Raw genomic sequence first — 17,222 nt, 5'->3', positions numbered from 1 at the left:
TATGTACAGTTCTGGTCGCCACACTATAGGATGTGATCGCACAGGAGATTCACCGGATGTTGCCTGGCCTGGAGCATTTCAGTTATGAAGTCAGACTGGATAGGCTAGGGTTGTTTTCCTTAGAGCAGAGAAGACTAAGGTGGGGGGGGCCTGATTGAGGTATACAAAATTATGAGGGGCATAGATAGGGTAGATAGGAAGACATTTTTTCCCTTAGCGGAGGTGTCAATAACCAGGGGGCATAGATTTAAGATAAGGGGCAGGAGGTTAAGAGGGGATTTGAGGAAAACGTTTATCACCCAGAGGGTGGTTGGAATCTGGAACACACTGCCTGAAAGGGTGGTAGAGGCAGGAACCCTCACAACATTTAAGAAGTATCTAGATGAGCACTTGAAACGCCACAGCAATCAAGGCTATGGGCCAGGTGCTGGAAAATGGGATTCAAATAGATAGGTACATGATGGCCAGCATGGACAGGATGGGCCGAAGGGCCTGTTTCTGTGCTGTGACTCTAAAGGTAGACCTTGCCCTGGCAGAAAAAAAATACATCTTCAAAAAACAAAATCAAATAAATTTCAGGCATTTAAGGGAGTATCAAATGAAAGTGGACAGGCCTATTGGAACTTTTGGTCTTTATCCTATTCTAAAAATGATGTCGATTTCCTATCCATATTTATTATGATCTAATTGCATTCAATGTGTACTCTAAAGGCAGTTTTATTGTAATCCAGTCTTTTTGCAATTTTGCACCAATATGAAATACTTAATACATATTTCAGTAACAGAACAAAATATAAATGTTTATGCCTCATTCTACTGGTTTGATTTTTAGATTTAGATTTAGAGATACAGCACTGAAACAGGTCCTTCGGCCCACCGAGTCTGTGCCGTCCATTAACCACCCATTTATACTAATCCTACAATAATCCCATATTCCTACCACATCCTCACATGTCCCTATATTCCCCTACCACCTACCTATACTAGTGGCAATTTATAATGGCCAATTCACCTATCAACCTGCAAGTCTTTTGGCTGTGGGAGGAAACCGGAGCACCTGGAGGAAACCCACGCAGACACAGGGAGAACTTGCAAACTCCACACAGGCAGTACCCAGAATTGAACCCGGGTCACTGGAGCTGTGAGGCTGCAGTGCTAACCACTGCGCCACTGTGCCATTTGCAGTTACAACTAAGCTCAATGGCAGCCTCAGCCTGGCTTAGCTGAAATTCAAGGGTTCAACCCTATTCCAGGCTTAATCTAGTGTAGTATTACGTGCAGCACCGAGGGAGTGCTGCATTGTCAGGTTTGCTTCTTTGAATGAGACATTAAACTGATAACACTGAGTACCCTGTCTAGTAGCTATTAATGATCACATGAAGTTACTGAGTAGCATGTTGTCCAGGTATCCTGGCCAACAATCCTGCCTCAGCTGACGCAAGTAGAAAATACATCAACTGACCATTCATTTCTATTTGCAGCATTTTGCTGCATAAGTCACTGCATTTCAAAGTAATTAATTGTATCTGAAGGCTTTAGGAACACTTCAGAAATATGTGAGATGCTACATAAATACAAGTCTTTCACTGTGAATTTAGGTACTTTTATTCACCTAACCTTGCAGATTGACTCAGACCATTAGCTATGACATACACATCAGTGTCTGAACAGAGTCAGTCACCAAATTTAGTATTCCAAAACACAGAACACCAGTTACATGCTGCCTAATAATACAAACTATAGTATACCACAGACAAATCTTACTCACATATATATGAAAATCATTCCTGTAATATTGAGCATCTTTATTGGCTTGTGGTTTTGCAAAATATTGCGTGCATGGTATTCAAAGTAAGCATGAGAGAATTACAATATGACTAAATAGCTATATTTGGTTACACAAAGTATGGCCTAACATTGCTGATGACCAATTTGCAAAATCATTTTTTTTGATGCAAGAGTTATGGGATGTTCCAAGTGAGTTAGCAGAAAGAACTGATCATGTCCAGCATCCCAGTCTGTTTTCCTCATCAGTATATTTTAGTAATGTGTCAAGTACTGAACATACTGCACTTTTATTGGAAATGAGGGGGAGAAATAAATGATCCAGACTAGAGTGCCATTCACGATAAGCTACTGTGCATGTACTTACTCACTCATACACTAACTGCTGCACTAGTGCATTTCAATGCCAAACCGAGTTTCTTTAATCAAAGTTCTGAACTGTTATTTAATCCAGAAATCACATTTCCAGTTTGAAGTATGAGGCATAAAGAACTTGTATACTTCCACCAAGAGAACCAATTTGAGCTCCTTTTGTCCTCAGTCTTCTCTCATTGCTGTTTGAGTCTCTTGGCCTTGTTAAACTTTGTTTCACTTCTGGAAAAAAAGTCTTCACTTCACATTTTTTTTAATCACTGAGTATAAGGGCATGATTTCCTTACACGTGATAGAAAAGATTTCCCAAGGGCTCCATATATCCATACCAAAATAATTTATTTCTGTCATTACAAAATAGCATAAAGAGGCTCACCAGTGCTCACTAAACTTATCCATGGTCCTGCCACTACAAATCCACCACAGCTTCCCTGTTAGGAAGTGGAAGATCAGCCACTGTTCTGGTCTTTGATCACTTTATACAACTCCTGCTGGAATTAGGTGCATATGGACCTTGGTTTAGTACAGGATAGAGCTCAGCTGTGATGCCCCCTGCAGTCAAATAGTCCCATGAAACTTGCCGTTAAGACTCTCATATGAAAAAATGGTCAACTGGGTGATGTAACAAGTGGCAACTCAGCAACAAACATGGGAAAGACATTTATGGGTTTCACATCAAAGTGTACTAAATGGCAAAATATAATAAAGATGCTCACAGGAAATCATAAGCCATAAAAACAAGGATCAAGTAATTTATAAAGTTACGTGGAACACACTCATTGTATCCATTGGTCTCACAATATATCATGCATTTTTAATAACCTTGAGATGCTAGCCACCTGGTTTAATTGTTTTTCAAAGTCCTACACAACTTCCTACGCTGATTGATTTCCATGCATATTTTCGTGCATGGAAAAAATTGAGACAATTTTCACATTTTATTCATCTGTTGTGTAAGTTTAATTTAGCAAACTTTAAGAAAACAAAACTTGATTAAACATAGAGTTGAAAATCATGGCTTAGGTGCCATTGAGCGCTCAACTAGCATCCCCATCACTGACCCCATTAAAGATTATGGAGTCAAGATGTAGACAGCAGCCAACTAGTGCCCCCTCGACTCCCACTATAAGCTGGTCATTACCAAAAAAAAAAGATCTGCTGCTCAAGCCACTTTACAGCTAATGAAGTATTTTGAAGTGTAGTCACTGTGATAATGTAGGAGGTGCAGCAGCCAACTTGTCCACAAATGGCAAGGTGATAATGACCAGATAATCTGATGTTAGTGGTGCTGGAATAAATATTGTTCTTGACATAGGCAAGACCCACTGGCAAGCAAGCTGGCATATCCTTGTCAGACATTTTAGTATGTCATAATTTGAGGTAAGGTAAACCTAATGGCTGTAACACTATAGATGCGCATACCGCAATATTTACAGGACGGGTGGCTAAGCCGCTTAACCTAAAGCCACTTGAGCCCTTCAGGGTTCAATGTAGTCACGAGGTCCCCAAAGCAATCTTAACTCAGACTTGAGCGAAGAAAGTATTATGGTTTTACTTCCAGGCTGAAGCAAGTCGGAAGAGGCTCGGAATTTGAAGAGATTCATTTTCCTGTGTGGAGTCAGGTGGTGCTGGAATGCTTTGAATGCCCCCCACCCACAAGACTCTCCTGGAATTCCCTTCCCCACTCTTAGCCAAATGCAGGCAAGTGGCCATGGGCAATACAAATTTCAGAATGCGGGTAATTTTCTCCCCATCCATTCCAGGTGGGAGGTGGACCAGTTGTATGTTAATGTGGCTAGGGAATTAAAACAGCCAGTGTTTAATGTTTTCTGACTGATAAAGCCAGTCACTAAAATGCATTTTTTTGTTTTTACAGTCCATGATATAAGGATATTTTCCCATGGTCTACGAACATCTGCTTGATATGAAACTTTAATGAAATGAATGGATAACAACTCTGTCACTGATGATCTCATTTCAACTTGTACAAGAAGATCATGCAGATAAATTTAAAACCTTGCCTTTCAATGCGACTTTTAATACACTTGGTCACCAACTATTTTGTAATCTTATTAAATTGTACACCAACCTCCAATGACCAGTGAAATTAGAGGTGAGGTTTTGTGAAAGGGAAATCATGTTTAACCACTTTATTGGAGTTCTTTGAGGGAAATACATGTGCTGTAGATAAAGGGGAACCGGTGGATGTACTGTACTTAGATTTCCAGAAGGTATTTGATAAGGTGCCACATCAAAAGTTATTGCAGAAAACAAAAGCTCATGGTGTGGCAGGTAACATATGGGCATGGATAGAAGATTGGCGAGCTAACAAGAAACAGAAAGTAGGCATAAATGGGTCATTTTCTGGCTGGCAAGATGTAAAAAGTGGTATGCTACAGGGATCTGTGCTGGGGCTTCAACCTTTTACCATTTACATAAATGAATCAGATGAAGGGACCGAAGGTATGGTTACTAAATTTGCTGATGACACAAAGATAGGTAGGAAAGTAACTTGTGAAGAGGACATAAGTGGGATATGAAGGGATATAGATAGGTTAAGAGTGTGGGCAAAAACCTGGCAAATGGAATATAATGTGGGAAAGTGGGAAATTGCCCACTTGGGCAGGAAGAATAAAAAAGAAGCATATTATCTAAATGGTGAGAGATTGCAGAGCTCTGAGATGCAGAGAGATCTGGGTGCTATAGGGCATGAATCAGAAAAGGTTAGTATGCAGGTACAGCACGTAATTAGGAAAGCTAATAGAATATTATCGTTTATAGTGCGGGGAATTGAATACAAAAGTAGGGAGGTTATGCTTCAGCTATACAGGGCATTGGGGAGACCACATCTGGAGTACTAGGTACAGTACTGGTCTCTTTATTTAAAGAAGGATGTAAATGCGCTGGAGGCAGTATGGAGGAGGTTTTCTAGAATAATACCTGGAATAGGCGGGCTGTCTCATGAGGAAAGATTGGACAGGTTAGGCTTGTATCTGCTGGAATTTAGAAGGGTAAGAGGTGACTTGACTGAAACATATAAAATCCTGAGGGGTCTTGACAGGGTGGATGTGGAATGGATGTTTCCCCTTGTGGGAGAATCGAGAACTAGGGGTCACTGTTCAAAAATAAGGGGTCGCCCATTTAATACAGAGATAAGGAGAAATCTTTTCTCTCAGACGGCCGTGAGTCTTTTGAATTCTCTTCCTCAAAAGGTAGTGGAAGCAGAGTCTTTGAATATTTTTAAGGCGTAGGTAGATAGATTCTTGATAAGCAAGGGGGTGGAAAGTTATCGGGGGTGGAAATGTGGAGTAATCAGTTCAGCCATGAACTTGCTGAATGGCGGAGCAGGCTTGAAGGGCCGAGTGGCCAACTCCTAATTCATATGTTTGTATGTCACGCTCAAGGTAAAAGTCCTCCCCTTCTAGATGGTTTTATAACCAACAGGTTCAGTGGTAGCATTCTCATCTGAGTCAGTAGTTTATAACATCAAGCTCCAGAAACATTTGCACATAACCTAAGCTGACATTTCAGCATAGTACTGAGAGGATGCTGCAATGTTAGAAGTACATTTTTTGAATGAGACATTAAACAAGCCCAGTCTGCCTTTACAAAAATTCGTTAGAAATCACATCACACTATTCGAAGAGCAAGGGAATCCACCCACTGTTCCAGCCAACATGTATTCCTCGACAAACAACATTAAAAAGATCAGCAAATCATTTATCTCATTGCTGTTTGTTGAACTTTACTGTGCACAAACTGACAGCCTTGATTCCTTAAATTACAACAATGACTACACTTCAAAAATAAATAGTTGCCTTTAAAATGATTTGGGACATCCTGATGTCATGAAAGGCTCTCTGAATGCAAACTCTTTCTTTTGCAAAAGCAAAATACTGCAAATGCTGGAAATCTGAAATAAAAATATAGTGCTGAAATACTCAGCAGGTCAGGCAGCATCTTTGGAGAGAGAACGGAGTTAACGTTTCAGGTCTGTGACCTTTCATAAGAACTGGCAAAGGTTAGAAAAGAATTAGGTTTTGAACAAATGAAGGCCGGTTTGGGGGCGGTAGGGGGGGGGGCGTTGGTGGGGAAGAGAACAAAAGGGAAAGTGCATAATAGGGAAAAGGGCAGGAGAGATTAAATAACAAAGCTGCCCTGGGACAAAGGCACAGAGTGTGTTGATGCTTGTGGTGAAAGACAAAGCATTAATCCAGAGACTGGTAGCAAGCAAATAATGAGTAGCTCTGTCGACATAAAAAAACAGGCACATGGTTAAAAAATAAGATATAAAAATATTAAGAAAAGGCCAGAGATGCTCTGAAATGGGCGGCACAGTGGCGCAGTGGTTAGCACCACAGCCTCACAGCTCCAGGGACCCAGGTTCGATTCCGGGTACTGCCTGTGTGGAGTTTGCAAGTTCTCCCTGTGTCTGCGTGGGTTTTCTCCGGGTGCTCCGGTTTCCTCCCACAAGCCAAAAGACTTGCAGGTTGATAGGTAAATTGGCCATTATAAATTGTCACTCGTATAGGTAGGTGGTAGGGAAATATAGGGACAGGTGGGGATGTTTGGTAGGAATATGGGATTAGTGTAGGATTAGTATAAATGGGTGGTTGATGTTCGGCACAGACTCGGTGGGCCGAAGGGCCTGTTTCAGTGCTGTATCTCTAATCTAATCTAATCTAAAACTCAATGTTCAGTCTGCAAGGCTGCAGAGTGCCTAATCGAAAGATCTGGTGCTGCTCTTCGAGCTTGCGCTGATGTTCACTGGAATACTGGAGCAGGGCAAGGATAGAGATGTGGGCATGAGAGGTGGGGGGGTGGGGGGCGGGGGTAGTGTTGAAATGGCAAGCGACCGGAAGCTCGGTGTCATGCTTTTGGACTGAGCGGAGGTGTTCCGCAAAGTGGTCACCCAATCTGCGTTTGGTCTCCTCAATATAGAGACAACCATATTGTGAGCAGCGACTACTGTAGACTAAATTGAAGGAAGTACAAGTAAATCGCTGCTTCACCTCGAAGGAATATTTGGAGCTTTGGATGGTGAGGAGAGAGGAGGTAAAAGGGCAGGTATTGCACCTCCTGCGATTACATGGGAAGGTGCCGTGGGAAGAGGTTGAAATGTCAGGGGTAATGGAGTAGTGGACCAGGGTTTTCTTTATTCATTCATGGGATATGGGCGTCGCTGGCCAGGCTAGCATTTATTGCCCATTCCTAATTGCCCTTGAGAAGGTGGTGGTGAGCTGCCTTCTTGAACCGCTGCAGTCCATTTGGGGTAGGTACACCCACAGTGCTGTTAGGAAGGGAGTTTCAGGATTTTGACCCAGCAACAGTGAAGGAACGGCGATATCGTTCCAAGTCAGGATGGTGTGTGACTTGGAGGGGAACTTGCTAGTGGTGGTGTTCCCATGAATTTGCTGCCCCTGTCCTTCTAGTTGGTAGAGGTCGTGGGTTTGGAAGATGCTGTCTAAGAAGCCTTGGTGCATTGCTGCAGTGCATCTTGTAGCTGGTACACACTGCTGCCACTGTGCGTCGGTGGTGGAGGGAGTGAATGTTTGTAGATGGGGTGCCAATCAAGCGGGCTGCTTTGTCCTGGATGGTGTCGTGTTTCTTGAGTGCTGTTAGAGCTGCACCCATCCAGGAAAGTGAAGAGTATTCCATCATACTCCTGACTTGTGCCTTGTAGATGGTGGACAGGCTTTGGGGAGTCAGGAGGTGAGTTACTCGCCACAGGGTTCCTAGCCTCTGACCTGCTCTTGTAGCCACAGTATTTATATGGCTACTCCAGTTCAGTTTCTTGTCAATGGTAACCCCTAGAATGTTGATAGTGGGGGATTCAGCGATGGTAATGCCATTGAATGTCAAGGTGAGATGGTTAGATTCTCTCTTGTTGGAGATGGTCATTGCCTGGCACTTGTGTGGCGCAAATGTTACTTGCCATTTATCAGCCCAAGCCTGGATATTGTCCAGGTCTTGCTGCATTTGTACATGGACTGCTTCGGTATCTGAGGAGTCACGAATGGTGAACATTGTGCAATCATCAGCGAGCATCCCCACTTCTGACCTTATGACTGAAGGAAGGTCATTGATGAAGCAGCTGAAGATGGTTGGGCCTAGGAGACTACCCTGAGGAACTCCTGCAGTGATGTCCTGGAGCTGAGATGATTGACCTCCAACAACCACAACCATCTTCCTTTGCGCTAGGCATGACTCCAGCCAGCGGAAGGTTTTTCCCGATTCTCATTGGCCTTAGTTTTGCTAGGGCTCCTTGATGCCATACTCGGTCAAATGCTGCCTTGATGTTAAGGGCAGTCACACTCACCTCAGGAATGCTGACAGGGAAGGGGAAGGGAAGATGTGTTTGGTGGTGGCATCATGCTGGAGGTGTCAGAAATGCTGATGTTTAAATTGCATTAAAGTTTTCATGCCATCTTACAAATGTATAATGTTTATCTTGTAATTACATATTACATAAAAGATTTCTTGCATTTTTGAATCAATTGATTTTATGTATTGTTTGACTCAACAGATTTTTAAGCCTTGCATCTCACCTGTGTTCTTTCTTTACATATTGCCCAGATACTTCGTCAATCACATAAACTTTGACTGAGGGATGTGACGCCAGAATATCTGTTTTTAATAGATCTGCTCTGTGGATATATACACCGAGAACCAGATCGTCATCAGTAATGTACTTTGACCTCTGTTGCTGAAGTTCAGTCTCTAACTCAGAAGCAGTTTCTTCGTCTTTAGAGCACTCTTGCATTATTTCTTCTTTTATCTCCATTTCTTCTGCTGCTGCTGGCATGGAGAAATATCATTACTGCAATTATATATTTTTTTTAAACTCTCAAAGTTGCATTAGAGTACTCAAGATGACATAACCCTCTCACCAACTTAGCTTCTCCTTTCCATAGCTCTCCCTTCCCAATAGCAAGGCTGATATTCAAAGCTTGTGAAGTCTGCACAATCTTATCTTTTCTGTAACGCTGCACACTGGGTCAATGATCAGGTGGGGTTTTTTTGTAAATAGAGCTTTCAAGTACCTTGTAACAATTAACAAATGTGTGTTATAACCCAATTTAGCCAGGCATAATTGGCTATTTTCTTTTCAGCAACTGGTGATAATACGTCATGAGTAGATTTCCAACAGTACTGCAGTAACAGTATCAAATATACATTATTATAACATATGTACACACCTACTTCCTGTAATATTTTCCTGTTGTGCCTATTTCCATCATACTTTCCTGTCACAATTAAACCTACTAATTTCACTTACCACTGATTGAGTCTTCCAACCTTAGTAAGTGGCAAAGTTAGTTATATACCCCTAAGACCTCCAAGTCACACAGCACTGTTCCCCGTAGCCCAATACTACCGGCTTCCCTCCTCTCTGACCAGATCCTCCATGTTGTGACTCCTAAGACGATCTCAAATCCCCACCACTGTTGCCTCCTCCCCATCATGACCCTGACCTGACCTCAAGCATCAATGACCCCAGCAGCCAAAAGCCACCATTTCCAATTGTCGTCAGGAACAAATCTCTTGCACTTTTAACATCCACAATAACGCTAACAGAAAAATAGCACAGTGTGCTTCACAGAGAATAATGAGAGCGGGCATCAAGTTTTGTGCGAGGATGAATGAAAAATGCAAAGAGATGGGTTTTGAGAAGACTTTTAAAGGTGGAAAGATGAAAAGGCAGAGGAATTTAAGGAAAGCTTTTCCAGAGAGCAGAGCCGAGGCAGGTCCAAGGCTTTTCTGTGTTGTTAAACAGCAGGTCTGATATTGAGTCTTAGATGAGACGCAAATTCCTCCAGTTAAGCACTGGGGCAGCCATGGTCTTCAGCATTCTCACTGCGTCATTCGAAGTCCTACATCTTTTTGTTGAAGGATATACGCAATGTCTGAGAAATCTTTGGGGGTTTTTTACCCAATGTGAATATCCCCTGATCTTTGTGCCTTTCCCTCGACATTGCCTGTGTGTTTCAGCTTGTAGCTTAATCGTCGTCATAGGTTTGAGACAGTGTGTTGGATTTCTCTGCCTATGCTACCAAATTTATCACTATCCATATTTTCTGAATGCCCCCCCCCCACCCCAAATTTTCTACTTATGTCTCTTTGTAGTAGCGTCCGCCCACACTGTTTCGGAGTAGCCTTTACGTCTGTGTGACATGATTTCTTTTCGTCTATTTATCTTTCACTACAATCTTTTTCCATATTTGTCTTTGTATTTGTTGAAAACTCTTTTTCTGTTTTGATGTACGTATCTCTCTATTTGCTCATTTCTCTTGTTCTTCAATGTTAGTTTCCCACCCTATTGTTTGTGCTTTTCACATCCAATTTCCATGCGACCAAATTTATCATGTGTCCCCAACTTATCCTTCTTTGTCCTCAGATTTTCTCTCTCTGTCCTCTCACCGGTCCTAATCTGTTTCTTTTGTCCAGTAATCCCCTTCTGACTGTACCCCTAAATTTTAGCTACCACTGCCTCCCCTAATTTCTGTTTCTTTCTTTTCTCTCATTCTTTAATACTCCAATGTTTTTGTCTTCTATGTCTCAACTGTTTTTCTCTGGTTCATAATCAGTGTGGGTAAATTGATCATAACTTTAGAAAGGAGCAATAGCAGGAACCAAAAGCCCTTGAACAGGCTACAATCATTGGCCAGCACATCACTACACATGTTTAAAAGGTTTCTTTCTGAGGAAGAGAGAGCAGTACAAGAAAGGGCTATGGAATAGTGGAGAGATGGGAACACTGCAGAATTGTTGAGGTGACAAGAAACGTGGCAATTCAGGGTAATACAACCTAAAGGGAGAAAAAAGACACAAAGTAAAATTTCAAATGAAGTTAGAAAAGTTCTCTTGTTTATAATTAGCTCGGAATACTGAAAACCAAAACCCCCTGACTGCAAAATTATTTTTTTAAAACTTGCACTGCAGCTCCAAAAAGTGGCCAGACCCTGTAAGTGCTTACATAAGTAAAGCTGTTATATAAAAATAAATCATACTCACTGTAGCATAGCAGCTACTGGGTGACACCAGACTTTAGCAATGTGAGATGGGGCTGCGACATCTTTAATATTTAAGCCACCTATCATATCACCTACAGGCATCATTGTTATTGTCAGTAAACATGGGCACTTTTATAATGAGACTTCCCGTTATAGTTGATAAGGGGGTTTCAATGCATGTCCAGCACACATAATGAATTAAATGCGATAAAGAGAGCTGCCAATTTGCTGTAGAGAAAAATCTTGTAAACACATGACAATAGTGACACCTATTGGTGGTATATTTGTGAATCCATTTCCTTATAATTGCACAAGCATAAAAGAATGAGTTAGTCTGATAATTAATATTTCAAATTGTCAAATGTGTTACACATTTGTCAAGCTGAAGTTAGCTGGTCAGTATAAGTCAAGGTATAGAATATAAGAGCAGGGAGATTATGCTGGAACTGTATAAATCATTATATAAACAAGAAATGCTGGAACCACTCAGCAGGTCTGGCAGCATCTGTGGAAAGAGAAGCAGAGTTAATGTTTCGGGTCAGTGACCCTTCTTCGGAACTGATATTAGAAAAGTCACAGGTTATAAGCAAGTGAGGTGGGGGTGGGGCAAGAGATAACAAAGGAGAAGGTGTAGATTGGACAAGGCCACATAGCTGACCAAAAGCAAACAATATGTTAATGGTGTGTTGAAAGACAAAGCATTAGTACAGGTAAGGTGTTAATGAACTGAATATTGAACAGCAGCAAGTGCAAACATGAAAAAAAACAGTGGGTATGCAAACTGAACAAACTAAGATGAAATGAAATAAATGCAAAAAAAAAAGATTGTAAAAAATGTAAAAAAGAAAAGAAAAAGAAAAAAATAACTAAAAATGAAAGTAAAATGGGGGGCTGTCATGCTCTGAAATTATTGAACTCAATGTTCAGTCCGGCAGGCTGTAGTGTGCCTAATCGGTAGATGAGATGCTGTTCCTCGAGCTTGCGTTGATGTTCACTGGAACACTGCAGAAATCCCAGGACAGAGATGTGAGCATGAGAGCAGGGGGGAGTGTTGAAATGGCAAGCAACCGGAAGCTCAGGGTTCTGCTTGCGGACTGAGCGGAGGTATTCCGCAAAGCGGTCAGCCAGTCTGCGCTTGGTCTCCCCAATGTAGAGGAGACCACATTGTGCGCAGCGAATACAGTATACTACATTGAAAGAAGTACAAGAAAATCGCTGCTACACCTGAAAGGAGTGTTTGGGGCCTGGGATAGTGAGGATAATGGGCAGGTATTACACCTCCTGCGATTGCAGGGGAAGGTGCCATGGGACGGGGACGAGATGGTGGGTATAATGGAGGAGTGGACCAGGTGTTTGATAAAGTACCACATAATAGACTTTACAAGATTGAAGCCCACGGAATTAAAGGGGCAGTGGCTATGTGGATATAAAATTGGCTAAGGGGCATGAAGCAGAGCAGTGGTGAACGTCTGCTTTTCAGACTGGGGGAAAGTGTGCAGTGGTGTCAGGACTAAGGCTCTGATATATATTAATGACCTCAACAGGTATACAGGGCATAAATTTCAAAGTTTGCAGATGATACCACTCTGAAATACAATCAACAGTATAGTAACAGGCTTCAGAGGAACATAGCTTAATTATTCTCACAGACAGACAGAAATTTAATGCAGAGAAGTGTGAAGTGATTCGATTTGGTTGGAAGAATGAGCAGAGGCAATATAACTAAATGGTACAATTTTAAAAGGGGTGCAGATACATAGATTTTTGAAGGTGGCAGGAGAAGTTGAGAAGGCAACTGAAAAGGCATATGCGATCCTTGGCTTTATTAATAAAGGCACAGAATACAAAAAGCAAGGAAGTTACACTGAGCACTAATTCGGCCACAGCTTTAGTACTGTGGCCAATTCTGGGCACAATACTTTAGGAAGGATGTCAAGGCCTTACAGTGTGCGCAGAGGTGATTTACCAGAATGTTATCAGGGATGAGGGACTTCAGTTACATGAAAAGTCTAGAGAAACTAGGGTTGCTCTCCCTTGAGCAGAGATCAAGAGGAAATCTTAGAGAGGTATTCAAAATCATGAAGGGTTTTGATGGAGGAAATAAGGAGAAATTGTTTCTGGTGGTGGAAGGGTTGGTAAACACAGGACATAGATTTAAGGTAATTGGCAAAGAACCAGGGCTGAGATGAGGAAAATATTTTTAACAGTGAAATGTTAAGATCTGGAATTCACTCCCTGAAAAATAGGTGGAAGCAGATTTAATAACAACCTTTAAAAGAGAATTGGATAAATACTTGAAGGGGGAAAATTTTCAGAGCTATGGGGAAAGAGCAGCAGAGCAGAACAGCTCTTTCAAACAACCAGCACAAGCACAACTGACCAAATGGCCTCCTTCAGTGCTATCTCATTCGATGAGTGCAACTGAAGCAATAGGCTTGAGACTATGTTCTGATGTAATGTCATATACCTGAAACGCCAACTCTTCTTCTCTCTCCACAGATGCTGCCTGACCTGAGTATTTCCAGCACTTTGTTTTTATTTCAGGTTTGAGACTATATTGCTTGTGCTTGCAGGCCTTTCTAGCCTCTGTGGGAAAGGATTGCGAGAGGGCAAGATGCATTTCCTATCACTTCATTGTTAAGTGTTTCATCCTTCAAATGTCTAGATCTTGACCTTCCCTCCAACCTAAGTCAGAAATGGGGATGTTCACCGATGACTGTAGTGTTCAATACCATACAAAACTCTTCAGATACTGAAGCAGTCCATGCCCACATGCAAGACCTGGACAACATTCAGACTTGGGCTGAGAAGTGGCAAGTAACATTCATGCCACACAAGTGCCAGGCAATGGCCATCTCCAACAAGAGTGGGTCTAATCATCGCCCCTTGACAATCAACAGCATTACCATCACTGAATCCCCAACAACATCCTGGAGGTTACCATTGATCAGAAACTTAACTGGACCAGGCAAATAATTACTATAGCTACAAGAGCAGGTCTGAGGCTGGGTATTTTGTGGTGAGTGGTTCATCCCCTGTCTCCACAAAGACTCTAACACCTATAGGGCACAAATCAGGAATGTGAACGAAACCTCTCCACTTGTCCGGACAGTTCAGCTCCAACACTACTCAAGAAGCTCGACACCATCCAGGACAAAGCAGTCCGCTTGATCAGGACCCCATTCACCACCTTAAACATCCAATCTTTTCACCACCGGCACATAGTGGTAGCAGTGTGTACCATTTGCAAGATGCACTGTAACAACTCTTCAAGGCTCCTTCAATAGCAGCTTCCAGATCCACGACCTCTACCCCCTAGAACACCATCAACTGCAAGATCCCCTCCAAACAACAAAGGCAGCCGCTCACCACCACCTTCTCTCGGGCAATTAGGGGTGAGCAAAAAATGTTGTCTTTGCTAACGATGTTTACACCCCAATAACAAATAAAAAAAACATTAAATAAAGCCAATGAGCTGAGGGCACAAATAGGCACATGACAACATGAAATCATTGCTATAATGGAAACTTGGCTTAAGGCGGGGCAGAAATGGCAGCTCAACATCCCTGGATATAGTTTTCAGACGGAATAGAGAGGTGGATAAAAAAGGAGGGGGTGTAGCATTATTGGTTAAGGAATCAATAACAGCTATGAGGAGAGATGATATGCTAAATGAATCATCAAATGAGGTCATACGGGTTGAGCTCAGAAATAAAAAAAGGGGCAGCCACACTACTCGGAGTGTACTATAGACCCCCAAATAGTTAGAGGGAGATAGAAGAATATGTAGGCAAATTTCTGAGTGCAAAAACAATAGGGCAATAATAGTTGGGGATTTCGACTACCCCAATATCAACTGGGATACAAAGTGTGAAAGGCACAGAGGGCACAAAATTCTTGAACTGCATTCAAGAGAATTTTTTTTAGCCAGCATGTAACAAGCCCAACGAGAGGGGCGCAATTCTAGATTTAGTCTTCAGAAATGAAGCTGGGCAAGTAGACGAAGTAGCAGTGGGTGACCATTTTGGAGATAGTGACCATAATAGTTTTAGTATAATCATAGAAAAGGACAAAGATAAAACAGGAGTAAAATTTCTAAATTGGGGGACGGCTAATTTTACGAAGCTGAAAGGTGATGTGGCGAAAGTGGACTGGCTGCTTGAAGGAATATTGGTGGCAAACCAGAGAGGGGCATTCGAAAGGGAGATTCTACAGGCACAATGTAGACATGTCCCCACAAAGATAAAGGGTGGTACAGCCAAATCTAGAGTCCCCTGGTTATCTAGAAGCAATCAGGGTAAGGTAAAGCAGAAAAAAGAAAGCTTATGATGATTACAAAAAACATAATACTTTAGAAAGCCGAGAGGAGTACAGAAAGTGCAGGGGTGAAGTAAAGAAGGAAATTAGCAAAGAGAGGACATGAAAAATTATTGGCAAGTAAAATCAAGGAAAACCCAAAGATGTTTTAACAATATATTAAGAGCAAGAGGATAACTAGGGAAAGGGTAGGGCCTATCAGAGATGTACAAAGGAACTTATGCTCGGATGCAGATGATGTGGGCAGGGTTCTTAATGAGTTTTTGTCTCTGTCTTCACAAATGAGAGGGACAATGCAGACACTGTAGTAAAAGAGGAGGAGCATGAAATATTAGATATGATGAGCATAATTGAGGGGAAGTACTAGAGGGTCTGACATCCTTGAAAGTGGATAAATCACCAGGGCCAGATTGTACGCCAGGTTGTTAAAGGAAGTCAAGGAGGAAACAGCAGATGCTCTGAGGATCATCTCCAAATCCTCACTGGATACATGTGAGGTACGAGACTACGGGAGGTCTGCAAACATTTGTTTAAAAAGGGTGCAAGTGATAGGCCAAATAATTATAGGCTGGTCAGTCTGACCTCGGTGGTGGGCAAATTATTAGAATCAATTCTGAGATAGGATAAACTGCCACTTAGATTAATCAGGGAGAGTCAGCATGGATTTGTTAGGGGAAGGTCATGTCTTACTAACTTGATTGAGTCTTTTGAGGAAGTAACAAGCAGGATTAATGAAGGTAGTGCAGTGGATGTGGTCTACATGGATTTTAGCAAGACGTTTGACAAGGTCCCACATGGCAGACTGTCAGAAAAATAGAAGCCTATGGGATACTGAGGAATGTGGCAAGTTGGATCCAGAATTGGCTCAGTGACAGGAAACAAAGGGTAGTGGTCGACGGATGTATTTGCGAATGGAAAGCAGTTTCCAGTGGCATTCCACAGGGCTGAGTGTTGGGTCCCTTGCTGTTTGTGGTATATATGAATTATTTGGACTTAAATGTGAGAGGCATAATTGGGAAATTTACAGATGACACAAAAATTGGCCGTGAAGTTGATACTGAGAAGGATAGCTGTAGACTCCAGAATTATATCAATGGTTTGGTTGAGTGGGTGGAAAAGCAGCAAATGGAATTCAATCTGGAGAAGTGTGAGGTAATACATTTGGGGAAGGCAAATAAAGCAAGGGAATACACAATAAATGGGAGGATACTGAGGGCGGTAGAAGAAGTGAGAGACCTTGGAGTGCATGTCCACAGGTCCCTGAAGGTGGCAGGACAGGTAGAGTGAAGAAGGCATATGGAATGCTTTCCTTTATTGGCCGAGGTATAGAATTCAAAAGCAGGGATGTAATGCTGGAATTGTATAAAACGCTGGTTAGGCCACAGTTGGAGTATTGGGTACAGTACTGGTCACCACATTACAGGAAGGATATAATTGCTCTGGAGAGTGTACAGAGGAGGCTTACGAGAATGCTGCCAGGGCTTGAAAGTTGTAGCCATGAGGAAAGATTGGATCGGCTGGGGTTGTTTTCCTTAAAACAGAGGAGGCTGAGGGGTGACTTAATTGAGGGGCACAAAATTATGAGGGGTCTAGATAGAGTAGACAGGAAGGACCTGTTTCCCCTAGTGGAGAAGTCAATTACCGGGGACACAGATTTAAAGTGATTGGTAGAAGGATTAGAGGGGACATGAGGAAAAAATTTTTCACCCAGAGGGGGCTGAGTGTCTGGAATTC

At 42.1% G+C, this 17,222-nt stretch overlaps 1 protein-coding gene across 7 annotated transcripts in view; it reads right to left on the bottom strand.

Annotated features, from left to right (window-relative positions):
• Positions 1–17,222, bottom strand: part of ahi1 (Abelson helper integration site 1) — a 407,526-nt gene that overhangs the window by 352,721 nt on the left and 37,583 nt on the right. For 5 of the 7 annotated variants that reach the window (XM_068026173.1, XM_068026200.1, XM_068026189.1 and 2 more), the window contains exon 6: positions 8,706–8,955. In XM_068026173.1, the coding sequence (XP_067882274.1) occupies positions 8,706–8,955 (250 nt within the window). The remainder of the gene's footprint in view (positions 1–8,705; positions 8,956–17,222) is intronic. The other 2 variants (XM_068026175.1, XM_068026181.1) reach the window with 2 other exon arrangements.

This window comes from Heterodontus francisci, chromosome 3 (assembly GCF_036365525.1).
Source record: "Heterodontus francisci isolate sHetFra1 chromosome 3, sHetFra1.hap1, whole genome shotgun sequence".
Lineage (NCBI taxonomy): Eukaryota > Metazoa > Chordata > Chondrichthyes > Heterodontiformes > Heterodontidae > Heterodontus > Heterodontus francisci.
This window is presented reverse-complemented; position numbering and strand designations above follow the sequence as displayed.